This window comes from Anser anser (assembly GCF_964211835.1).
Source record: "Anser anser genome assembly, chromosome: 2".
In the NCBI taxonomy this organism is placed as follows: Eukaryota; Metazoa; Chordata; class Aves; order Anseriformes; family Anatidae; genus Anser; species Anser anser.
The window spans coordinates 115,748,593-115,774,471 of record NC_139721.1 but is presented as its reverse complement, the minus strand read 5'-3'; the positions used below and the strand labels follow the sequence as shown (position 1 = coordinate 115,774,471).

General features: G+C 44.2%; 1 protein-coding gene and 1 long non-coding RNA gene across 3 annotated transcripts; one reads left to right on the top strand and one right to left on the bottom strand.

The window, feature by feature from the left end:
- Positions 1–725: 725 nt before the first annotated feature.
- Positions 726–2,260, bottom strand: LOC310894959. Its single transcript, XR_014580314.1, has 2 exons — positions 1,744–2,260; positions 726–1,355 (listed from the first exon to the last, which is right to left on the bottom strand). It is a non-coding gene; the product is annotated as an uncharacterized lncRNA (long non-coding RNA).
- A 143-nt stretch (positions 2,261–2,403) lies between these two features.
- Positions 2,404–25,654, top strand: CTNNB1 (catenin beta 1). Of its 2 annotated transcripts, none has more exons than XM_083825687.1 (16): positions 2,404–2,612; positions 17,034–17,094; positions 17,596–17,823; positions 17,957–18,210; positions 18,299–18,537; positions 18,628–18,829; positions 19,202–19,346; positions 19,777–19,880; positions 19,962–20,300; positions 20,533–20,691; positions 21,599–21,718; positions 21,860–22,010; positions 22,100–22,221; positions 23,545–23,605; positions 24,351–24,571; positions 24,876–25,654. In XM_083825687.1, exons 2-15 carry the CDS (start codon positions 17,082–17,084, stop codon positions 24,557–24,559), a joined length of 2,346 nt encoding a protein of 781 aa, XP_083681813.1. In that variant the 5' UTR covers positions 2,404–2,612; positions 17,034–17,081; the 3' UTR covers positions 24,560–24,571; positions 24,876–25,654. The 2 variants fall into 2 exon arrangements, with proteins under 2 accessions (XP_083681813.1, XP_083681812.1); XM_083825686.1 differs by lacking the exon at positions 2,404–2,612 and adding an exon at positions 2,719–3,173.
- The last annotated feature ends 225 nt before the right edge of the window (positions 25,655–25,879 follow it).

The following is a 25,879-nucleotide window of genomic DNA, read 5'->3' as shown; positions in this document are numbered from 1 at the left end:
ATACCCAATATAACATCTACTCTTCTTTTTTGATATTGGACCATGAAATGTTATTTTTGAAAAATTAGAAACAGAAAATGTATTTTAGAAAAAAAATGTAATTGAAAGAACACAATTCCATGTTAGAATTAATTATAACTGCAACACTTCCAGCAATTAAGATATTAGTTTTCCTAGGGTAGGTATTTTTTAGAAAGGTGAAATTTTAGAAAATGGTTAGCTGCCTAATAGCTACAAAAATTTCAAAGCTAAAATGAACCAAATTTCTGTTAGCAATGTGTCTAGATCTGAAAGCATCCTAACCACTCCACAGTGAAACAAATACAGATTAAAATGACAACAAACCATGCAATAGTAAAGCAGCCAGAAATCAACAAGAGTCTAGAATTATGTGCTAAAGGCCTTATGAAATTTATATATACATATACATATAAGTTGTATGTTTTAAACCTGTTTTTAAAAGGCTAGTTCCAGTAGTCCTCGCCAGGTCATAAAGAAAAGCGGTCCATAGTTCAGGGGCCAGAAGACGCGGACTGTACCCCTCCTGCTCCTGCAAAATCCAGCTCCAAAAGCCCCATCCTTGCAGACCTCAGGGGGTGGGATGGCACACAAAGAGGCTCTGAAAGGTATCTGGGACCATGCAATGCTTCAAGGGCGTTTGACTGATTCTACTGTTGTTATCAAGTACCCAATGGAATTGCTTATAGTGAATTTGGCAATAATACCCTATAGAAGCAGGACTTTGAACTTATATAGTACCTTTGATCCGGCGATCTAAAAGGAGGGGGTCTGTCATTATTATTATTATTATTCCCATTTTACAGAGGGTGAAACCGAGGCAGACAACATTTTCCCAAGGTTGTACTGCAAAGTGGCTGCAAAAGGGAGGTGGACAAATAAATTAGCTCTTCCCCTCATACCCCCCCCCTTTTTTTTTTCCATGCACCAAACTGATCTCCAAGAGCACTTTCTCTGATACATATAAACTGGAATCAAACTCCTGGTGTTGAGAACGGCAAGGTCTTTCTGCTCATTGCTGCATGCTTCCATGGCAAGCAAAAACCACCCAGTAAATCCCCTGGAAGGTGACTGGCATTCACAGCCCACTGGCCCTGATCCAGCAGCATTTGCTTTGCCAACTCTTGCCGCCTCGTTGCCCTCATTCTTGCCCTTCTTTTGGCCAGCATGGCCAAAACAGGCAACTGTCCTCAGAGAAAACAACTTGACAAGGAAAGCTGGATTTCTTGAACCTCTAACATGAGGGTTGTCCAGGTGGCATTTTGCCCTCTTACTAGTGGGGACTTGAGGATGGCCACTGCACCAGGAAGCTAGTCGGTGGATGATTGCTGTACGCCCTGCAACAGGATGGGGAACAATAGGGGAGAATCAAGGATTATTATTTTTGTCACCACTGCCTTCTGAAAGCCATTTTAATTGTGACAGCTCTCCCTCCTCTGCATGGGGTCTTGGCCCCATGCGGCTGCCCCATGCCAGATAGAGATGGTGCCCAGGTCCACCTGGGAGGGTTGGGGTGTGTTGTGTGCACAGCAAGTCCTACATTTTTTTTTTTCCACAGGGAAAAATTCCACATTTTAAAAAGCATTGATGTAAGGAAGCAGTTGACAGGAAAATCAAGCAGCGTTGTAGAAGAGGCTTTTTTTTTTTTTTTAACCAACAGGGAAAAAAAATCTTTAAGTGCAACTTTGTGAGTAAAAACTCAGAGCCTGTTCAAAATAGTATTACCAGTGGAAAAACAGGTACAAAGGTGGCCCCTCCGTGAACCATACATCTCCGCGCTGCAATAACCACAGAAGCTCGGTGGGGAACGAGAGGCTGCACGAAGCCCTCCAGCACCAGACCAAGAACTCAGCCCCCAACATCTGCTACTGCCAAAGCAAATTTATACTGAAAAAAAAAAATAAAAACTAATTAAAAATCCATCTTTTGCTAGCAAGAGCTGTTTTACACAAACACGCCGGCACGCAGGGCCCTTGCTTCACGTCGAGGCGTGCGCCGGGGTGTATTTCTCCCCCCAGCGAAAGGTTAAAAGCACTTTGTCGGTGCATTTCTTTCCCCCTCGAAACGTTAAAAGCACTTTGCCGGTGCAGAGGCGAAAACTCCGCCGAGCGTTTCGCCGTGCGAGCCCGTGCACGCCGAGGCTGCGGCTGCCCCCGGCGTGCCTCGGCTCGCCGCGGGGAGGGCGCCTGGTGCAAGCCGCACGTCGCCCTGCTTGCACACCCCGAGAAAGAAGCGAGGTGTGCGTGCCCGTGTGTGTGAGAGGAAGGGGGGCAGCAGCTCGCTTCTGCTGCTAAAAGATAAATAAATTGCATAACGAGGCACTTTCTGTGGCAACCGCTTCCTGACAAATATTGACCGAGGCGGCGCGGGGCGCGTTTCCGCCGACGTGCGCGGCCCCCCCACGGCCCGGGCCGGTTTTATTTGAATCTCTACAGCTGCTGGCGTGCGGAATATTTATTTTAGAGCCACAAATACGAGCTAAAACTAATTAAACGGCGGGGCAGACAGCGAACGGAGCGGGGGGCGCCGTCCTCCCTCGCCCCCGGGCGGCTGAGGGACGGGGACCCCGGGGCCGCCCCCTCCACCCTCCGGCAGTAAGTTCGCTCCCCGCCGGGAACTCGGCTCCTTCCTCCCCGCCTCCGGAACGGGGTGTCTCCGCCAAACCTTAACCCCCCACCCCTTAAACCCGCTCAGAGCTCCTCAAACCCCCTCAGGCCCTGCCCCGCCGCCGCCGCCTTCCCCCCCTCTCCCTGCCGCCGCCTCCCTCCCTCCCACTGCCGCTCTCCGTCTCCCTCCGCCCCGGGAGCCGGGCACTATTTCTCCTCCCCTGCCCTGTGCGGCGGGCGCCTGTGGAATGCTGCGCGCCGGGCCCGGCCGCGGCGGCAGGATACGCGGCGCTGCCTATAAGAGCCTCGGTGCGAGCGCCGCCATTTTAAGGCTCTCGCTCGGCCCGGCGCTGGGAGCGGCAGCGGCGTGAGGGGACTCGGCAACGCCGCCGCCCCGTACGGTCGCCACCCGGGGGGCAGCGAGAAGCCGAGGGAGGAGAAGGAGGAAGGAGCTGGGAAGGAGGAAAAAAAAAAAACACGGCCCCGACTGGGATCGCCCGGGCAGCAGCCGGAGCCCGCGGGCAGCCAGCGCTGTCTCCTCGCCGCCACGTTAGTGCCTCTCCGTGCGGCGGGACCGCGGGGCGAGCTCCCGCAGTCGGCCCTCTGCCTCCCCCCGGGAGCTGGGCCCGGGTGTGCCCGGCGCTGGGGCGGGAGGGCCGGGGGGAGGAGGGGGGCCCCCGCCTCGGGAGGCCCGGACAGCTGCGCCTCGCAGGGGGCGGCAGCTGCGGCTCCCTCGGGGAGCTGGGCGGGGGGCGGCGGGGGTCCGGGGGCGGGGGGGGGCCGTGGGTGGGTTTGTTGGTAGCGAGCGTAATTAAACTAATCACGGCCGCCGCAGTCAGCGGTGGGTAACTCATCTCTCGCCTTGTGGGCTTTCAGTCTTACTTGGGTCTGCGTGCATCGGATGGGGAGCTCGGCTGCTTCGCGGCGTCCCCGAAAGGAAGCTCCCGGAGCGGCGAGCGGCAGCCCGGGGCTCGCCTCCTGCCGGGCGAGGCGATGTTTTTTCGGGGCCAGGGGGCACACACAGGGCTCTGCCGAGCTAACGCAGCTCTGCGGTGTGCGGGGCAACTTGCTGCTGCTCCCAGGAGCGTAGAGGGCACTTGGTGCTGGCTTGGCGTGAAGCAGGGAGGTCCAGGTGTGCTATTTCCACAAAAAGCATGCTTCGACCTTCTTTCGTGCATGATCGATTGCTCGTGGTGCAGGTTTTTCAAAAAATCTACTAAAATCTTAGATCATTCCTTAGCTAAAAGTTGCTGTAGGATGTCAAGCAGTTTCTGTTTGAATCTCATTTCCCAGAAGAAAGAATTATCTGCATAGATTTTGGGGGGGGAAAAAAAGGATGGGCTGTGAAGGTATTATGGGCAACTTGTGACTTTAGGAATAGCAGTGTTGATCTTAGTAATCAGCTACTTCTTCTTGATCTCTTTCTCATGGAGCAGCCATTGTTCTGACACTGTATATTCCAGACATCTGTGGTCCTCCCATCCCCCAAAGTATGCAAGTGGTGAATGGAAAGAGGCTGGGCTGGTATGCTGAGGTCGATGGAAGGAAGTCAAGGAGGGGTTTTAGTAAAACAGGATCTTTGTGTGCTGAGAGCATAGCCGAGGCAGTCTAGAAAACTACCTGAAAGTGTCACTGTTTCTTTGATCTTAAGTTCAGGCATGCTGGAAAGCAACTTAGCAGTTAGGATTTTACTCCAGAATGACAAAAAGGTACTGCTACAAAGCTTTAAAACTGCACCAAAGGCAAAACTCACTGGCATTCATTGGGTTAAGTTGTAATTTGAATTTCAGTAGCTGACAATCCAGGGAACTAATGTTAAACTTGCACTTTTTTTAATAAAAGGTGCTGACAGCTGCAAATAATCTGGCTACTGTGTCTACTGTTAATGGCTGGTACTGTTGAAAGTGAGGCTACTGAACTGTTCAGAGAAGGCTTAAATCTCTCTAAAATTGTCATTGCATATAATATTGTATCGAGTGTCTGTTTTGGAGGTATAAACAAATGCCATTTTTGTGGCAATTGGCTCAGATATTTGTCTAGGTATATACTGATATGCATGGGAATGGTCATGTTACTCTGTTTGCCTGCTCCTTTTAAGATTGTAGGGAATAAACAGGTAAAAACATCCTGATGGAAAGGCAAAGCATAAAAGTTTCTAAAAGCAAGGATTTAATACAAAGTAAAGCTTGTTTGCAAAAGTCAGTCTGTTCTTCAAATGCAATGTTGTGTTGCATCCTCAGTAAACCAGGCTTCCTCTCCTTGCCAAAGCAATAAATAGGCTGGGCTTCTTGCCTGATATGTAGTCTATGAACACTAGCATTTTGCTATGACTACACGGTGTGTCAATAACCAGCTTATCAAATCTCAGGCCTGAAACTTGGTTGCTGTTCAGATAGAAGGCTTTCTTTGTAAGGTGGAGTTTTTTTTTGGTGGCTTAACATCAATAGAAGCTCTTGCTTAACTCTTCAGAACACAATACTTCAAAGAGTAAACTCAGATGTAAAGACAAATCAGTAGTGGTGGCCTTCTGAGCTAACTTTGGGGTCTTGTGAGGAGTAGAGAGGGAGGGAGCAAGAATGGGGCAGGAAAGAGCGATTGTAAGCCTCTGTCTTGTAAACTGAAGTCTGAATGTGCTGTCTGAAACTCGTGGATGAAGATGTTTCTGCAAAATACTGTGTGGTAGGCAGACTAGTGTGCAAATACGGCAGTAATCAAAATCACTCATGTTAATTCATAGTTAAAGCTGGTAACGCAGGGGTTGTGGTGATTGTGGCAGCAAAACTTGTTCTGTAACTCTGGTAGACTGCATACCACAGCAGGAAAATCAGGACTGACCTTGCTTATCTCAAACATCATACTTCATGGGGCCTGATAAGGCTGTGAGAAACTATGCAGGCAGCTGGGACTTGTGCATAGGTCCTCGCAGCATGTGTCTGCAAGTCTCACGGCTCCTGCCTTGCTGGGTGGCTGCAGCAGCTCCAGCTGGGAAGTGGCACCACGTTCATTTTCCAAAATTCAGCAGGCTGCTTGGCAGTAAGTGTGTGTGACTGTCCTCGTCTCTTCAGGCAGAATGACTGTCTTGGCGAAAGATGGGCAGGGCAGTGTTGCTGGCTGGCTTTCTGATCAAGCATGGGAAGGCTTGTTTAGGGGGTACTTGGATGCTCTGTGGTATGTGAGCTGAGTTGGTTAGACTTGGCAGTGTAAGCAGCTTAAGTGGTTGATTAATATCCATCTCTGGTACTTGATTTCAAGGCAAAATCTCTTGTCTGTGATCGGGTTTCACCAAGAAAAGGCAGCCTGTCCCCTCTTCGTGGGGGGTGAAGGGGGGGAAGCAGCCAGAAGCTTTTTTCACTGACTGTTAACCTTAAGTGTGAGGAGGAGAACTTGGGGAAACTGCATGCAGGTACCTCTGCCTATGTGAACACCAAACCAATAGCGTGAGCAGATGGGACCTAACTGTGGCTTGCGCCTGCTCGTGAATTTGTTCACTCTGATTTGATGTGAAAGCAAATGCCCTGTGCTGTTGTTGTCTGGGGGAGGCGGGGGTGTGGATGTTGTACACAGCCCTCATTGCAGAACAACTTCAATGTTCCACGTTGCTTTAGGAGACAATATATAGGACTGGATTAGTATTAGTATTACAGAAGTGAAATTTGCACTACTGTTTGATACTATATCAGCTCTGGAGCCTTGTTTAAGGAAAAATATTCCTTAAAGGTTAAAAGAGTTAATCTAGGTTAATCTACTATTCTAGGTTGCTGCTCTTAAAAGGTAGTGTGAGCTACTGGAACTTCACTTGACAAAGGTGCAGTGTGCAGTTCGAGTATGTTTGGAACTAGCATTTCTAGGCCGACTTAGTGTGTGTGCTAAATAGATTCGTGTAAATCGGAGAAGTTTGCTAACTCTGCAGCAAATGTAGCAAGTCGTCCTGTATTGTCCTGGCAACTATTCAGGTGCCCTCCAGTGGCCAGAACTCCTAACATCCTAAAGGTGCTGATAAATGCTGTTGCATTGTCAGTTTGGCTTAATTAAAAGTGAGTTGAAGAAACATCAGTGTCAGACTTCATTAGCAAGTTTGTTGCCTAAGCGGTACTTCTTGGAGCAGCAGCGTGTCTTAGTGTAAATACGTGTTTATTCTGACAGACAAGCGGAGGCAACCAGTATGTGTACTTTCAGATTCATAAATATTTCATTAGTGTCAGTGCAATTATGACTAATCGCTCTGGTTTCTGAAATCAGAGATTAATGTTTAACAGCCATATTCAGGGTTGGCTACACAGCTGCAGCCTAAGAAAACTAGGAAGGGAGATCCTTTGCTAAATAGGCACTGTATTAGTGCGGAAATGGAAGCTTTGAATTCTACACAAACAGCAGGGAAAGATACTTCTGAAATACAGTGGCTGCCAGTCTTGTTAGTGATGTCTGCTGTCACAAGTGACTGCAGAATGATTAACTGTCTTTCGGACACTCGAAACTGGGCAGGAAGCTTGAGGCCTGGCAGTGGTTTGTTGCTGAACTTTATTACAGTGTGTTGTAAGAACACTGATAACCTCGATGAAATCTGGTGTATTTGTATGGTCATGGTGGCAGCTTTTCTTACGTGTGGCTAGGTAAGACTAAAGAATGTTTGGGCTGGGCTGCTGCTGTCTCCACTAAAGACCACTTACTTGGTAAAAGTGGGGGCACGAGGATCAGAAGCTCATTAGGTGAGGGCTGCTTGCAGACTCTGCCTTAGGCAGAACTGCTAGCTCATCCCTAACCCAGAAAGGCAGGAGCATGCACAGTGCAGGCACTGCCCTGTGTCCCTCAAATGGAAGGCGGTGACTTTAAGCAGTGATGGTAGAAATGCTCTTAATGCTTTGCCCAGCTGTGAGAGTATTCCAGCATGATGAATGCTGCAGGAAAGCTCTAATCAGAAGAGCTTGCCGGTGGCCAAAAGATCTTGGTCTATTGCTGCACAGAAGTGACTTAGTAACTGTTTTGAGGCTACATGCATGAATTTGTGCTGCTTAGTTGATCTAAACAGTGAAGACAGAGTAATTGGGTTCCTAATCTCATTAGGAACTTGCATTAAGTTCATAAACCTGGATCTGTTGTACCAGTTCTTTAATACTAGGCTGTGAACTGCTGTCAAATGGTTGGTGGGCACATTTTGCGGAGAGGAATGGTTTTTTCTTTGCTAAAGCTGGATGTGTAACACCTGATAAGTAGTTAAAGCAGTTTCTCCCATCTTACTGTAAATGATAAGATGATCATCAGCTCCCCTTTGGACAGAGAAAAAGGATGCACAGATACTTGGAGCCAATTTTGACTATTGTATTAGATTATAGATTTTTCTAGTATTGCAGCACTTGCCAGTGAAATGCTCTAAGCCATTACTTTCAAACATGAACTGATAATTTCTCTGAACTATCAGCTTGAGCATAGCTGCTGCTTGTGTCTCTCAGAGACAACCAGGGGTTTTTATGGGATACAAACAAATTCAAGTGCACAAAGTGTAGCTTTGAGAAGATCACTTTGGCACCTGAATTTGCAGGTCTTACCATAAGCTGCCAGTTCATGTGCCCGTAATTTTGAACATAATCACTTAGGTTGACAGACTCCTTGCAGCTACTCAATACTTCTGTAGGTAAGGGGAAGAAAAATGCTGTGGATACTAATGCTGTAGCTTCCCTGGAGTGATAACATTTAGTGCAACAATCTCTCACATACTACAGAAGGAATAGACTCTTAAGAAGTAAAATGTGGGGCTGAAAAGGTGTGGGTCTGCGTTGTCAGTCATGGGGCTGGACATAGTATGCACTCCTAGGCTCTGACCAGCATCAGACAATTCTGTAGAGTATCTCTGGTTGTTATAAATTGTGCTGAGGTAACTAAGTACCATTTAAGCTCTCTGGGTGTCTTATCAACATGTAACTTTAGCTAAAATTTCCCTAAAACGTCTGTCCTAAAGGTATTAGAGCACCTCCATATGACTTGTCAGCTTTTTTCAGGGGGGTTCCCAGCAGCACGTGAAGCTTCAGGGCTCATATCTTAGAGATGTTCCAGATCTGTGCCCAGATGAGCTGTGTGAGCTTTGTAACCTACCCATGGAGCTTGGTCTGAATTCTGATTTGTGAAAACAAGAGCCTGGAGCCATCATCTGGGTATTTCCTGGCTGACAGCAGCTTTCACTGGTCAGAGCAGTGTTAAGTGTTCCTTTGCTGAAACTTGTAATGGGCTGTATTTAAAAGAGTACTTAAACCTTAGCACCTGGGAAGACCCTGACTAGTTGAGCAAGCTGTTAGGGTTTAAATGGTGTGCTAGCTGCCCAAGTCCTGTTTTTCAGTGAAATTCACTTCCTGCAGCTGAGAGGTGGCTGGCTTGGCAGTGAAAGCTCACCAAGTCCATTTCTGATACATTTCAGTACCTGAACTTCCAGTCAGGGGTTCAAGGTGCTCTTCAGTGATAGACTGAAACTGACTCTGTCCTGGGTGGTGCTCTGTGGCTGGGAGGAGCAAAAAACCTGTGTGCTTGCATTATAATCTCAGCTGCACTTGAAATGTAAGCTGCTGTCACAGGTCATCACTTCTCAAGCTGGGTGAGATGTGACTTTTCACTACCTTGCTGTCCCTTTTGCAGGGAAAAGGTAAAGCAGGTGAGTACCTTATAGTGTCAGATCACTGCAGAGCCCTGATCCCGCTGCACTGGAAAGCTCTGGTGGCCCCTTTCCTGTGCTGCTGTCACGTGTGCTTAAGGCTGCATGGATTCAAAGATAAGCCTCTAACTTTCTGTCCCTGTAATCTGAGGCTTTCCCTCACTTCTCTTTGGAGGAGTAAATCCTCTTTCAGCACAGCTTATAACCCAGTTCTGAAGTCTAGCCCAGGCAACTAGATGCCTGCACTTCAGTTTCATTAAGCAGTTGTAATCAACTTCCTTAAAAGTCTAGCGAGAACAGAAATATTTGTATGCTGTCTGCTTTAGGTAATGTGTGTGAATAGAAACTACTCTGTGCTCTTAATTGGCCTGAGATTGCTGAGGTGACTGAAAATAGGCCAGCATAACACTTTTGTGATGTGGCACCAAATGAACTCTTACAAGAGTTAGTGTGTGGAGGCTAATCAGCCTTGTTGGAAGCAGTTTTCAGGTAAGCTAAGGCAGAAAGCAAGGGTTAGAAATCCAGGAAAAATGATGCAGTGGTAAACTGGGGTGCTTGAAGGGGGGAAGGTGGAAATAAAGCAGCAAAACCAGTGGTTGAAAGCAGAGGTGACTCCTAGTGAACATGGATAGATCTGTGTACGCTGTCAAAAACCCCTCTCCCAACTCCAGTGCTGTGGATATTTGAGCCAGTTTGTCTCTTTCAGTGTGTATTAAGGTTATTTAAAGCTTGGAAGTTGCAACCTGTTAACCTTAGAGAGGTCAGCAAAACAAATACTGTTCGGGTTTCTTAATTTCCTAATGCTTGACTGAAGAAATGGATCTTAAAGAACAATTTCCTTTGTATATTCTGTGTTAGGAGTCAAGCTCGTTATGATCTGATTAGCTGCATCTGAAACAGACCATTCTGATGGCTGCGAGGCATTGCCTACCTTTCTGTAGGCACCTCCTGAATGTATTGGCTGGAAGCATTCCAGCTGGGATAAATTTGAGCTGGAGGGTCCTGCTGCTGCATTTACATCGAGTACTGAGTTGATCGCTGGACTGAAGTATTGCTGAGTGGTTGGAGGGAACTGTGCTCAGTAAATGTTGCTTGAGGAAATGACCAGAGCAGTCCTGTCATGAGTCAAAGTTCATGAGTGAACTTGTTCCGTTGCGGGCTAGGGTCAATGAGCTGGATTTCGGGATGGGTACGTGCTGTGGAAGGCAGGCTGAGTTTCCTGTTGCTGTTGGTAGCTCTAAGCTTTTAATACAAGTTCTGAAGTAGTTCACATTGCTACACCTTAGCACAGCACTTAAAAATAGTAATGCTGCTGTAACTCATGCTGTGGTACCGAAGGCTGCAGAAGAGTGTTTCTACCATCTAAACTGGAAGAAGATAGAAATGTTTTAGAGCTGTGAAAACACATGGTGTCTTCTCTTTTTTAAGAGCAGTGAAAATGCAGGGTGTTTTCCCTTGGCTGTAAAGTTTGACTTTTTTTGATGTTGCATGTTGTGCAAGTTACTTCTGTTTACTTAAGAGCTCTTCAAATGACCCTGACAAGATATTTTCACCCTGTATTAAATACCGGCTGCATTGAAGGTTGAAGGAAGCCTCATATTAATGTGAAAAATGTAAAGTTTTATATCCTCACTCCTGGTATGGATAATAAGGGAAACTGTAACTTTGCTGTTTCAAACTCAGCCTCCCAAAATACTGAAGTTGTCTGCTTTGTTTAAATCTGATTGTTTACAGCCCTAAACCATTATTTGAGAGCCAGCCTTTCAGTGAGGTTCAGAGTAGTTCTCATCTATCCAGGTCCTTGAACTTCTGGTATGAGGAAAGACTTAAATCTGAATTTTAAATTCAGGATTCACTACTGATGCATGACAAATTAGATGCTAATCAAGGCCCAGCAATGTGTGTTTATAACTAACTTCAAAATAATCTCTGCATACAGCTACTGTGAAGACAGTCAGTTCTGTTTAGAGTTGTCAAAGTGCGTGAGGACTGCAAATGGCACTACTCCACACAACTTGGGACTGCTGCTCCATACTTGTTTTGTGCATATGGAATGTATTTATCTGTTGTATTTAACCTTGTATGGCACTTGTACAAGAATTAAATGTTTCTTTAAAATGCAAATCTTTCATGTGAAACTCAGCCATGTTCTCTTCCTGCTTCCAAATAAAGTATCTTCTATTCATTGACCATAAACTGTAAACCCAACTGTCATTCCAACAGCCAGTTCCTAAAGTCCCTTAAAACAAACAAAAAAAACCACCCTGAACCTGTACTTCTAGAATTTCTTACTAATCAATCTTACAGAAGAGTCTGATACATGAAGAGTGAATTACCTGCAAAGCACAATACCCCAGAGCTCAGTAGAAGCCACATAAAAATCCTCATAATTAAGTTATTTGGAATGTCTGGAATAACAGATTTCCAGTGGCAGAATTCCTTTAACTTTCAAAGATAAGTTTCCTAGATTGGGACCTTCAAGGCAAATAACTGTCTCCTTAAAGTTCCTAAGATATCCCCCTTCTTACTACAAAACTATAATCAGCTATGTTGAAAGTTGAATGCCAACATCTGGTATGATCACTCCCTACAACTACCATTCTTGTTTTGAGGTTTTCAGCTGTGAATATCTAAATCAGTTCTTTTGGGTCACCTTTAACTTCTTCCTTCCCTTCCTCTGAAACTGCAGTTACCAAAGTTGAGTTGTCAAAAGTTGAAAAGTTGTCTTCAGGTAGAATAAGGGTGCTTTTTATTTAAAAAAAAAAAAAGCAGGTGAATTCTTCATCTCTTTGAAGGAAGAAAACCAAGTTTCAACTTCCCTAGGCTTCCTGTTAATCAGTTCAGTGCTATTATAAATTAATATTGAGATGTGTATCTCAGTTGGATCATATCTTCATAAGACTAAAATAGAAATAGGCATGCCTGCTGCTAGATCATTCATAGCTGTGGCATGGGCTGCACCAAAGTTTGCTTAAGGAGGCAGGGTTGACCATGTGTCCAAAAGAGCTTTATGCCATGAAAGCTTCTGTTTTCTACTATGTTAGTGTTACCTTGGTTAGAGGACTCTCCCACCTTACCAGGCTTTCTTTTCTGGTAAACAAAGAACCACTTCTAAGGCAAGATCAAAGGATTATTTTTCATTATTATTTAAAAATCCTTAATTGAATGTATTCCCCGCATTTCCACTTGAAAACTAAGGTTAATTAGGATAGCTTCTGCTGCATTGAGTTCTTAGAGTATTTCTGTTCTTGGGTCATAGAAATGAGTGGTCTGGTTTTGTTACTAGGTCTAGAACTTGTGTTAACTTGGCAAAGAGGTGCATGAAACAAGCCTAGTTGCCTGTCAGGTTTTTTTTTTTTGCTTGTAGTTGAGGTGAAATTAAAACTGGTGAAAAGAACAGGGGGCCTGCTTTTCCTTCTGATTAAAAAATATACAAATAAAAACTGGGAGAGAGGGGGGGAAGAAGTATTTTCATATTTAAATCTGGTGTAAGAGGCAGATTATAAAATTAGACACAAAGGAGGCTTCCAGAAGAAGGCACTGTTCGTGTGTAGATGATCCATGCTATTAACGGCTGTAATTTCATTATGAGATATGCTTGTTCCAAGTAAGAAAATCTTAGTGACATTCAGCACTGATGGTTCATTTAGAGATGCAGCTCCTTAGCCTGTCCTAGATGAGATGGGTTTTTTTGAAAACACGGTCAGTAGGCACATTCCTTTTGAACAGATCACAGTGACTTCCTTACTCATACAAGGCTTTCCAAAACGCTGCTTTCAAATAAAAGATTTCTGGAACACTTACAAACTTTGGTGTTTGACTGAACTTACAAAGCGGGGTAACTGCTTTTCAGCTTTGTCGGGCATAATCTGAGTCGATCTGAAGGCTTTCTACCTTGGGAGAAGGTGGAAGCGTTTAACGCAAGCTGCAAACACGAGCTGTTTTGTAGGCTAACAAATTGGCTTCGCTGGCAGTGAAAACGGGTTTATTTCAGATAAGTTGCTGCAAAGGTGCAAGCGTGTTGCCTTGATGCAGGAGGCAGGTAGACGTCGGGCTGCTCTCCCAGCTCTCACCATACGTACGAGAGCAGAAGTAAACAACTCACTGTGCCACGTATCCTAACAGAGTTTCACATCATTTATAGGTCTCACTGGAGCTGCTCAGAACTACTGCTCCCACTTGAGAAACGCTGGGGGCTTGCTCACCGCCTTGGCATGTGCCTGACTTCTTGAAAATCAGAAGTTAATATTGAAGTTTTTGTTCATCGTAAAAATACCTCTCGTCTTTTATTCCTTTGAAAACCAAGGAGTTTGAATTACTTTTCCATAGTAACATGAAATTAGCTCATAAGCTTGTTCTGCTTGCAAAACTTTGAGTTTTTAAAAGATTTCACATGCAAAGGTGGGAGTAGTAGTACATGGTGCAGCTCAGTGCAATGTTTTGTGTTGCTCTTCGTAGGAGAAATTTAATGTGTGTGTAAGTTGTTAAAACCCAGAGCTCATCGTGCTTCCTAAATAAGCAGATTTTGTTGTGGGGAGGTTTGTAAGAAGTTAACAGGCCTCTAATCCCAGCAGCGCATCCACAGGGGCTTGTGCATGACGTGCTGCTTACCAGAATTCAGACCTGAATTCTGAGCACTGGCTAGTCTTTGAAAGTAGCGAGGGCTGTGGAAGCTTGCTGGGGTGCTAACATTTTTTTTTATTATTTATTTAATATACACGGAGTCCTTTCTCTTCCTGATGGTTCAGATCTGCAGTACTGACCTTGGTAACGTAATGTCACTGGTTGTATGTCCTCCAGGAAGTCTGAGTAGGAGCTGGATTTAAAGGAGCTGCTGTGTGCTTCATGTTTGCATTCTGCAAGCTTAGTTATCTTAGCGTGGTTTTTTTTTTTGTGTGTGTGTGTGTGTTTGTTTGTTTGTTCACCCCTTCCACGATGATCCAGTTTCTGTCGGGAAAGGTAATAGCACAGCATTTGTACCCAGTCTGGGGCTGTTACTGTCCTTGTCAGAGGTAGTACCTGAAGCAGCCTCCCCAGTGATATAAACACTGGAAGAAGTCAGCACCTGTCCAGACTCAATTTTACCCCCTTGTAAAAAGAGAACAAGATGGGAAGCAAAATAAGGGAAAATGTTCAGCTAGGGAAACCCTGAAAGCAACCGGAACATGCCCATTTTCCCAGGCTACCTTTATTCTGTGGTAATTTTTAACAATAAGTCCAATTTCACATCTAAATCCGAAATGCTAGCTGGAGTTGCTGAGGGTTTTATGGTTGTGTGAAATGCAGATTGGGAAGTTAGAAACTGTAGGTGCGGCTAGCGGGCTGGTCTAAGGTCAGCGTTTCAAAGTCAGGCTGTATCTGACCGATAATGCAGTTCTGAACGCTTAACTCTGTATTCTTCCCTGCTAGCCTGCAGGTGTTCTTCAACTTTATTTTAGAGTATTGTTGCAGTGTGGTGGCTAGTGTGCTCTGTTGGATTGTACCAAATGCTACACCTCTTCTTCTGATTTCTTCAGGCTGTTGAAACAACCATTGCGGAGTGCAGTTGCTGTAAACGAGGTGCCTTCCTTTGTGCAGAATTTAACAGCAGAAAGAAATGATGTGCATTGCTCCCGAGCTCCCTATTGCTTGTATACTTGAATCTAAGGTGGTATGAAATATCTCAAAGCATAGTCAGTGCTCTCGGCTGGTTCACCCACCGGTGTGTCTTAACTCCGCAACTCACCTGGTGATCATTTTTTGTTGGCAGTGTCCTGACAGGAGAAGGCAAGAGAGGTTACAATAAAAACAGATCTTTCGTGCTAAGCATGTTGTAGCTGAGTATAGCAGCTAGGTCTTCTCCACAGTTTCATATTGGAAATGTTGCATCTGATTTAGGGTGAGGACTAGGGGGGTGGGGGCAAAGATACTAATTTTACCTTCAGCGCTATTCCACGTCTTCTTGTTTGGAAGGCATTTGTGGGGCTGACAAAGTAAGGCATGAGGTCTTCGAGGGGCTGTCAAGATTACTTGTGCTAGCTTAGCCCATCAGGAGGATTTGTGTAGTAACGGTGAATGTGTTAATTTTTCTTTCCCCTTACCACTGCTACTCCCAAACTCCTAACAGCACTTGGGATGAATTGTTCTGCAGTGTTCAAGGTAGTGGAAAAAACGGTGGTGGTGTTGTCAAGCTCGTCCTCCGTGCAGAACAGACCGAGCTGGGCAGTCCCCTCCAGGCTGTGCAGTAGGACCACTTTAGGGGGGCTGTGAGCATTCCCAGCTCCATAGCTGTGCGCTTGCTATGTGTTATGTTATATCTTAAATCAGCTCAGTGTGGCTTATCTGCTGCAAATGCAAATCTGCTGTCTGTTTTAAAACAGCCAGGAAAGGGATGCAGCCGGAAATTGTGGGAGTCCAAAGTCAGGACAAACAGCACCGGCGTTTGTGCAGCAAAATAGTTTGCTGCTGGGGGTGTCCTGCAGCTGGCTCAAGAGAGAATTGCCCGACCTATTCAGTGAGATTCCTAAAACTGCAGGCCTGTCTTCTATTTAATTATGGTTTTCTGAAAGCTACTCCCGAAGGAAACTCTTAAACTGGTAGGTCTGTCTTTACACAATACAGCGCCGAATGGACTTTGTTCTCCTGACACAGTACGGCAGACCTGTCCCTCAAAGAGATTAGTGGCTTGCCTTTACTTCATTGTCTAGGAATGTTTTGATCAGCATAGCTCTAACACCTAATGCACACTGAAAGCCGATTGCTGATGGTTTTGCTCCCTGCACTAGTTACCACTACAAGTGTTGGGTAGCTCCCAGACCAGGCTGTCACCAGCACTGTGTTTGTGCTGGAAAAAAAAAAGAAAAAGAAAAAATGGTGTCGAACTGCGGGGAAGCAAATTAAATAAATAAAAATACGACAGCTTTGACTGACCCATGTGAACCTGTGGCCTTGAGTTTCTCTTTCTGGGCTAGTAAGGAGATAGCTACAAATTTATGGTACTTCTGTGCTGTTTGGTGATATTAAATGGAGGTGCATACTGAGGATTTTGATAGGGCATTTGATCATAGTTCAGCCTCCTGCCCCCAATTATCTTGGCTCTCTGAAAAAAAAAAAACAAACACAGTTTGGTGACTTCGTGTGTGCAACTAAAGGAGAGTACTTGTTTTTAAGGCTGGTTCAATTTTCAGTTTAACTTCATGAAAGAGGATTTTATATAGTGAGAAATCTTTCTTCTCATGGTATAGGAAAGTAGTGAAGAAGGATGTTCAATTACAGATCTTGAGATGGTTTTTATAATGCTGAAATAATAGTAGCTTGTCTTAAATGGTAGTTTAGTTTCCCCAGCTGAAATCCTTATTGTAGCCCTGTATCCAGCAGTTTTGCTTATATCTTAAGGGTGGTTGTCTTAGAGGGGAATGAACAATTCTGACGTTTAGCTCTCGTCTCTGCAGCATGTCCAAGCTAGGTAATTTAATGTCTGGACTTCGTCTTACACAAGGATAGAGAAGTAAAAAGTGGCTCTATCGTGGTCATTTTTCAATTCTTTTTCTCTTGTGGCTTTAAGAAGGGAATATATCTTACATATAGTCTGCCAGAAAAAGCCTGTGTGATATATCTCATTCCTTTGTGTCTCTGTCCATGGGGGGTTGCTAATTAGCACTGAATATGCTCACTTAGCAGTGAAATGGCAAGATGTGCTAAGCCTTAGCTTGCAGTTCCACTGTTCTAATATGAAATCCTGTCTGACTGGCTCTGATTAGTGTTTAATAAGTTCTTACCTTGCTCTTTTTTAGGGTCTCTGAAAGGTAGCAGGAAAGAGTTCTGGGAGCACAGCAAGGAACATGGCAACTCAAGGTATAAAATATATCACACTTAATTTTTTATTAGAACCTGGCAGTTCTAATAAAGAACAGTTAAACTAGCTCCTTACTTCCCCTTTTAACTTTTTAAAGTCACCTGAATAGAATAATGAATGCTGTACAGCAGTAATTAATACCTTACCTCTGGAACTTAAACCTGCAAACAAGTTCGTCATCTTAAGCATTTTGGTCACTTAAGTATGGTGAAGTACCTGAATCATACTCTGTGGAAAGGGAGCCTGTAAGCAGTAGACTGAGACAATGACAATAGCAGTGATTGCTCTGCCTGCTAATCAGGCTTATAGATGTCTGCGTTGGTTTGACAGAATGCCTCAGCTTAAAACTGCTGTCTCACTTGCTGTGCTATGCTCAGCTGGGCTGAGGTGGTCGTTCGTAACAGTTTATTTTCATGTAAAATCTGTGTCATTTCTTGAAGGACTAATACGTACTGGAGTAATTGAACTAAACTTAATTGTTGAACAATGATTTATTACAGCTGACTTGATGGAGCTGGATATGGCAATGGAGCCAGACAGAAAAGCAGCAGTCAGTCATTGGCAGCAACAATCATATCTGGACTCTGGTATCCATTCTGGTGCCACAACAACTGCTCCCTCTTTGAGTGGCAAAGGAAATCCTGAAGAGGAAGATGTGGACACAACACAAGTCCTGTATGAGTGGGAACAGGGGTTCTCTCAGTCCTTTACCCAGGAGCAAGTTGCTGGTAAGGCCTTCTCTATTACACTGTTTCGTTTAGACATGCAGCTTAACAATACAGAAATCTAAATACTGAATTATTACTGATACAGAAGAATAGCTTTTTATTCCTAGTTTGAGGTAAACACCTTGTTTTCCAGATATTGATGGCCAGTATGCAATGACTAGAGCCCAGAGAGTGCGTGCAGCTATGTTCCCTGAAACACTGGATGAAGGAATGCAAATCCCATCCACACAATTTGATGCTGCTCATCCAACTAATGTGCAGCGCCTGGCTGAGCCATCCCAGATGTTAAAACATGCTGTTGTTAATTTGATAAACTACCAGGATGATGCTGAACTTGCAACTCGTGCAATCCCAGAACTGACCAAACTGTTGAATGATGAGGACCAGGTAAGTATTTTCTTAACCTCGGTATAGCTTGTTTATAGGGCTTCTTCAATAACCTCAAACTAAAAGCTTTCTTCAAATACTTCTGTAGGTGGTGGTGAACAAGGCTGCCGTTATGGTTCATCAGTTATCCAAAAAGGAAGCGTCTCGCCATGCTATTATGAGGTCTCCTCAAATGGTATCTGCTATCGTACGTACCATGCAAAATACAAATGACGTGGAAACAGCCCGTTGTACTGCAGGTACACTACACAACCTCTCACATCACCGTGAAGGCTTGTTGGCGATCTTCAAATCAGGAGGCATCCCTGCTTTGGTTAAAATGCTTGGGTATGTGGACTGGTGAGATAGTACTTGTGGTTTTTTAGTTGCTGATGGTAGGTGCTGGTACTCATGAGTTTCTTTTTTTTCCTTCTGTAGATCTCCAGTGGACTCCGTGCTGTTCTATGCCATTACGACTCTTCACAATCTCCTGTTACATCAGGAAGGAGCCAAAATGGCTGTCCGTCTAGCTGGTGGGCTGCAGAAAATGGTTGCCTTGCTCAACAAGACAAACGTTAAATTCTTGGCCATCACAACAGACTGCCTTCAGATTTTAGCCTATGGCAATCAAGAAAGTAAGGTAAGTGCCTCTGCTCTCGAAGCCCATCTAATGAGTGAGCCTGCTAAAAATGGCATTAAAGTTCCTGTGTGCCGAACTGTACACAGGAATGCCACCAGTCATGCTCCTTTTTCTGAATCCCGTGTCAGCATGAGGATTTCGTTACCTGCTGAGCAGTTTGCCAGTCAGTCCTGGCCTTGAAAGAAGTGCAAGATGCTATTGTGTGGAAATGTAGTCATGTTCACGGGGAGACTGCAAAACTTAGACATGACCAGCAGATACGAACAGTTTTTTAGAGATCTGCAACATAGGATTTGTATAAGCCAGCAACAATTACTGCCTACTTGCATGCCCAGGAAGTGACAGATAAGTGTTGTATTTTTGCTCTTTCAGCTGATTATTCTGGCAAGTGGTGGACCCCAGGCTCTAGTAAACATAATGAGGACCTATACTTACGAGAAACTATTGTGGACCACAAGTAGGGTGCTGAAGGTGTTGTCAGTCTGCTCCAGCAACAAACCTGCTATTGTTGAGGCTGGTAAGTACATTTCTTGTACCCTCGCTTAAAAAAAAATATATATATATACACACTGTACTTCAGAACCACTACATTCCACGTGAGAGCAGAAGCGTCAGATATTGAACATGATTGGTCCTTCAATTTATAACTTATTTTGGAGGCCTTACGTATAGTTTTGTGTAGTCAGCTGTGTGCTGTTGTGAATGAGTGTTGTCAGAATTGCCCCCTTAGAACATGCATACATTTTAAATGTTTTCAGTGTCACAAAGAAAATCATAGCTTTTTATCTATGTAGTGAAGCACTAGGGCCTAGCCGTATTAGGATACTAATGTTAAGAAAGAACTAGAAGCCTATGAGGTATGCACTCAGATTTAAAAGAAAAGAAAGATTGTACTGTTCACAAGATGAGCACTTAAGTAATGGCATCAAACATGTACCATCTTCTAGGTGGGATGCAGGCTCTGGGACTCCACCTGACAGATCCAAGCCAGCGTCTTGTCCAGAACTGCCTCTGGACTCTGAGAAATCTGTCAGATGCTGCAACCAAGCAGGTAAGTGGGCCTTATAAGGGATCAGGATAAAAAAGTGGAAGAGGAGAGAGACTAATTTTTCCTTTCCTCTTTTTTTTGCAGGAGGGAATGGAAGGCCTTCTAGGAACTCTTGTTCAGCTTTTAGGATCGGATGACATTAATGTTGTGACTTGTGCTGCTGGCATCCTTTCTAACCTTACTTGCAACAATTACAAGAACAAGATGATGGTGTGCCAGGTTGGTGGCATTGAGGCTCTTGTGCGCACAGTTCTTCGGGCTGGAGACAGGGAAGACATCACAGAACCTGCGATTTGTGCGCTCCGTCACCTCACCAGCAGACACCAAGAGGCTGAGATGGCTCAAAATGCCGTGCGTCTCCATTACGGACTCCCAGTGGTGGTTAAACTGTTGCACCCACCCTCACACTGGCCTTTGATCAAGGTAAATGACAGTTAACAGCTTTTGGTGCCTTTTTAAGGTAACCTTAACTGTGAAAAATACTGTGTTTCCAAGGTGTTGGAGAATGTAACATACTGATGGGACCCCTGCTTCAGTTGAGCAACATGGTTGCCTCTTAGCTCTGCTTGGGACCATGGGGTTTAAAACCGACACCACGCTAACGGCAAGCACGCTCTCATGCTCTTTTATTTCCCACTCCTTTTGTGAACTGCAGGCTACTGTTGGTTTGATCCGCAATCTTGCGCTCTGTCCTGCAAACCATGCCCCGCTGCGCGAACAAGGTGCTATTCCAAGGCTAGTTCAGTTGCTGGTGAGAGCACATCAGGACACCCAGCGACGTACTTCCATGGGTGGAACGCAACAGCAGTTTGTGGTAAGTGGCCGCAGTAACTAAAGTTATTTAAATAGCTGTTGTCTTAGCATTTGCTTTGGTTCGTATTATTCTCTTGGCATACTGATGATTCTGCCTTGGCAGACCTGAAGTGTTTCTTTTTTTAAAAAAGAAAAAAAAAAGGCTGGGGGGGGAAGCACCAAACCTTGGTTCTTATTTTAGTAAGGACCTCTTGAGCATTTGATGCTGTGTGCTATAGATTATAGAAATAATGGTTTTGCCTACCCTCACGAGGGGAGTAGTTCTCTACTAGGAAGCCAGAAGTGTCTCATCCTTGTTGTAACTATGGGTTTCAGCATGCTATCACAGCTTAACATGTATTTTCAACAGTGCTTAGAGCTGACAACTTGTACAAGCTCCGTGCTTATTATGTTTTCAGGTACCAGGTCAGTGTGGCAAGACCAGTCCTGACACCATCCCCATTAAACGTAGTAACAGGGGAAGTTGCCTTAGCATGGGCAAATGGAAGCAATACATACTAGTACAGGAGTAGAGTTAATACTTGCAGAGGCAAGACAGGGCCTCTTCATTACTGATTTCCACTGTTTCAGACTAAAACTGCTGAGCTGATTGATCTTGGGAAATAAAAAAGTGTTGTCAGACATTGAGTTTATAATGAACTAAAATAAAAATGAGAACACTGGGAGGAGTTCCACTGAAATGCTTCGCTTATTGAATGTAGTTGGATAAACTAGGTCAACTCTTAGCAGGGATGTTAAAATTTGAAGGCCAGCAGTAGAACGTGGGTGTGAGCCTTGGTGGGGGAGGGATGTGTTTGCAGGGGACAGTTTGGTTGATTTCTTGACAGTGATCAGCTTTTTGACAGTTGTTTTAGAAGTTAGCACTCAAGATCTCAACTTAAAAAAATGCCTTTTCTTGTCCTAACTAGGAGGGTGTGCGCATGGAAGAAATTGTTGAGGGCTGCACTGGAGCCCTGCATATTCTTGCACGTGATGTTCATAATCGAATCGTAATCAGGGGTCTAAATACCATTCCACTATTTGTGCAGGTAAGCAAGAGCTCAAGAAAATGCTATAGTACGTGCTAGAAAAATGGCTCTTACGTTGCCTTCGTAGAACTGCTGAGTCAAACTGTGCTCAGGTTCATTGCAAGCAGAAGAGTTAAAGAAACCCTTGTGTTCTGGTTGCAGTTGTTGTACTCTCCCATTGAGAATATCCAGAGAGTAGCTGCAGGTGTGCTTTGTGAACTTGCTCAAGACAAGGAAGCAGCTGAAGCAATTGAAGCTGAAGGTGCCACTGCCCCTTTAACAGAACTGCTTCATTCTAGGAATGAGGGTGTTGGTAAGTGAACATAAAAATAGGCTTCGTGCTTTGTTAGAAAAACTGCTGGAAGACTCGACCTCCACTAACATCCCTTTTTCTTTTAATAGCAACATATGCAGCTGCAGTGCTGTTCAGAATGTCTGAGGACAAACCACAAGACTACAAGAAGCGACTTTCGGTGGAATTGACAAGTTCCCTGTTCCGGACTGAGCCAATGGCTTGGAACGAGGTGAGTCGTGTTTTTGTGTTCGTGGTTCCTTGGGGAGACTTCATTTCCAAGTGTAGGTGCCATCAGTGGTATGGGTTCATCTTTACACACAGCTGTAGAAAATGATGCAAGTTTTAAGTGTGTACTATTGTCCTAGGACAGAACTTGATATGTAAATAGGTGAAACTTTATGTGTAAACAGGAGGTCTTGGGAATCCTTTGTATAGGGGAAGAAACCTTTCTAGAACTAGAGTTCCTAAAGCCTATAGGCCTGTTTGAACAGAATGAAGAGCAAGCAGCCTTACAGCTGCTGCTCTGTTGCCTTCTTTGCAGATAGGAAAAGTCTACACTCTAGTACTGATAAAGTTTATAATTGTCATTTTGCTTAGTGTGCAAAACTGTGTAGAAGAACTTTGTAGGTCTGTATGCTGTTTGTAATTTCAAAGGACAGCTCTGCAATATTTTAGGAATTTCAACAGATTTTTGCAGATTGTCCAAACCTGACTAATGCTGCAGGCAAATACTGAGGTGTAAGCGATATGATAGAAGCATAAACATAATGTGTATCCTGTGAGAACTCTGTCCGGCAAACCATGTGGGACTAAGAAGTTCGGGGTGGGCATGTTCTCCCTAGAACAGAGCTCTCAGACATGAAAGTGTTTGCAAGCTAACTATCATGTAGTGATTCTTCATGCTTAAAGGGATGCACAGTGAAATGAGACTGAAAACTGTGTGGGTGGGGCAGAGGGAAGGTTTCACTAAGTCTTAGTCTCCCCCCCCCCCCCCCCCCCGATTCTTAAGGTTCAGGAGTTTAGCTTCACGTCTTTAATAAAGGACACTAGTTTTGTAGAATTTCAGTGATTAACCTTCTGTTTTCCTAAAATCTGTATCCATCTAGCACAGTACTGTGAGAAAACAAAGCTAAAATGGACTCTTTGAAATGGAAGTTGTGTAATTACACTACAGACATGCAGTTCTGTAATTCAGCAAACTGGGGGAGGTTCACTGAGAACTAAAATGCTCTATTGCTGGCTCAGGAACCTCTGACCAGCCAACTTGAAGCAGTTGGTTCCTAGACCTGCCTTGTCTTGTTCCCAAAGAGAAGCCTCTTTGCAGTGAGCTATGGTTTCCTGTGCCTCAATGTGGCTGTTAGCTACTGGATGCAGATTTTTGGGTAAAAATGCATTTCGTGTTCATAAAAGTACCACACCGCAGTGCACACTGCAGAAAAAATGCTGAAAAAGGATTGGGGGCAAACTTTAAAACTTCTTAAACTTAGAACTACTAACGCTGGCCCAAAGACCTGACATTAAAACTCTTTTGTAACTTTTTGTGCACATCTAGACAGCAGATCTTGGACTTGATATTGGTGCCCAGGGAGAGCCTCTTGGATACCGCCCAGACGGTATGTCTGTTCCCTTGCCCTTGACTAAGCTTAAGTTGGATGAAGTCAAGTCATAGACATAAAGGAGAACTGCAAATGAGTGAAGAGTGAATTACTCTTAGGCGAGATATCGCAAACTGACAGCCAGATGGGGAGCTGCCAGTTCAAATAACCAGTTTCTGCGACACCACAGGCTGCACTGAAATGGGAGCCATATGAGTGTGCAGACCTGGTGTCACTTGTCTGAGTCTTGTGAGAGAATCTCCCACTGAGCTGTTGTTTCCAGAAAGCTTTTAAATCCTTTACAAATGGACTTGACAATTCCAAAAGTGCAGTTTTTCTTTAAAACAAATGCTGGTATTGAATGTATTAGTCTGTAAGTGGCTGTAGACTCAAACTCAAGCCTATCCCTAAGGATTCTAAGCTATTTTTGACTTTCAGAAGAAAGTCTACAGTCTTGGAGCCTGGTTTTGCTTCAGTATTGTTGAATTTTAGTACTGTTGATTGTGCAGACTAATGGCTTGGCTGGAATCTGCTCGTGCTTCTGACTGCAGTGTGCTTTGTCTTCAGAATCACACTGGAAGGCTGTTTCAAATGATGGAATAGCCATTAAGGGCAGACAACAGATCGTTTGAACTTGGCTGAACTAGAAAAAAATTAGATGGCTACCAAGATCTTCTCACACACTGATACTTGCAGCTTCCGATGCGTCTAACATCTGTTAACATTATGCTCTTTTTCCCTCTGCCACCTTTAACTTTCTTAGATCCTAGCTACCGTTCTTTCCACTCTGGCGGATACGGTCAGGATGCCTTGGGTATGGACCCTATGATGGAACATGAAATGGGTGGCCACCACCCTGGTGCTGACTACCCAGTTGATGGTCTGCCAGATCTTGGCCATGCCCAGGACCTTATGGATGGGCTGCCTCCAGGTGACAGTAATCAGTTGGCCTGGTTCGATACTGACCTGTAAATCATCCTTTAGGTAAGAAGCTCCAACGTTGAATTTAAAAACAAAACAAAGAGGAAAACAGATTGCCGGACTAAGGACTTGGTTGGCAGGGAGGGAATGGCTTGAATGGGTCCCAGTGTGCCAGAATCCTCAATAAATGCTCTGGAAACACACCATCGGTACACTCCAAACTGACTTCTGCCGTGAAGTGTGGAAGTAATTAACTGTAATGTCTTGTGCACCAGCTTCAGTCTTAGTCTAAGCTTCAGTCTTAGTATGTTAAAACAGACCCTTACTGAGGAATGCTGACACGTGTGTTTTTTTTCTCTCTTTGCAGCTGTATCATCTGAATGAACTTGCATTGATTGGCCTGTAGAGTTGCTGAGAGGGCTCGAGGGGTGGGCTAGTATCTCAGAAAGTGCCTGACACACTAACCAAGCTGAGTTTCCTATGGGAACAATTGAAGTAAACTTTTTGTTCTGGTCCTTTTTGGTCGAGGAGTAATAATACAAATGGATTTTGGGAGTGATTCAAGAAACGAGGAATGCACACGAATGAATTGCAAGATGGAATTTATCAAACCCTAGCCTTGCTTGTTAAAAATTTATTATTTTTTTTAAATCTCTGTAATGGTACTGACCTTGCTTGCTTTGAAAGTAGCCTTTCTTTTCGCAGTAATTGTTGTTAGTTTTTTTTTTTTTTAAGTCTCTCGTAGTATTAAGTTATAGTGAATATGCTACAGCAGTTTCTAATTTTTAAGGATTGAGTAAAGGTGTAGAACACTAATTCATAATCGCTCTAACTGTATTCTGAATAAAGTGTAACATTGTGTAGCCTTTTTGTATAAAAAACTAGACAAATAGAAATGGTCCAATTAGTTTCCTTTTTAATATGCTTAAAATAAGCAGGTGGATCTATTTCATGTTTTTGATCAAAAACTTTATCTGGGATATGTCTGGGTAGGGGCCAGTAAGAACTGTTTATTTGGAACCTTGTATTGGACAGTTTACCAGTTGCCTTTTATCCCAAAGTTATTGTAGCCTGCTGTGATACAGATGCTTCATGAGAAAAATGCAGTTATAAAATGGTTCAAAATTAAAGTAAACTTTTAATTCACTCTGTGTCAAATTATTTCAGATTGTAAACTATGTTTGTGTGTTCACAAGTTTTCTGAAAACTGTCCTCACATTGCACAGTAACTTCGCTACTTCAGAGGAGGGAGCCAAGAACCACTCCCCCCTCCATCTCACTAAGCACTACTTAGTCCCTTAGAGCTGTCGTAACGGCAAAGGCTTCCTACTGCAGTATTTTCCCCTTGAACTGCTGCCACTTCGCTGAAGC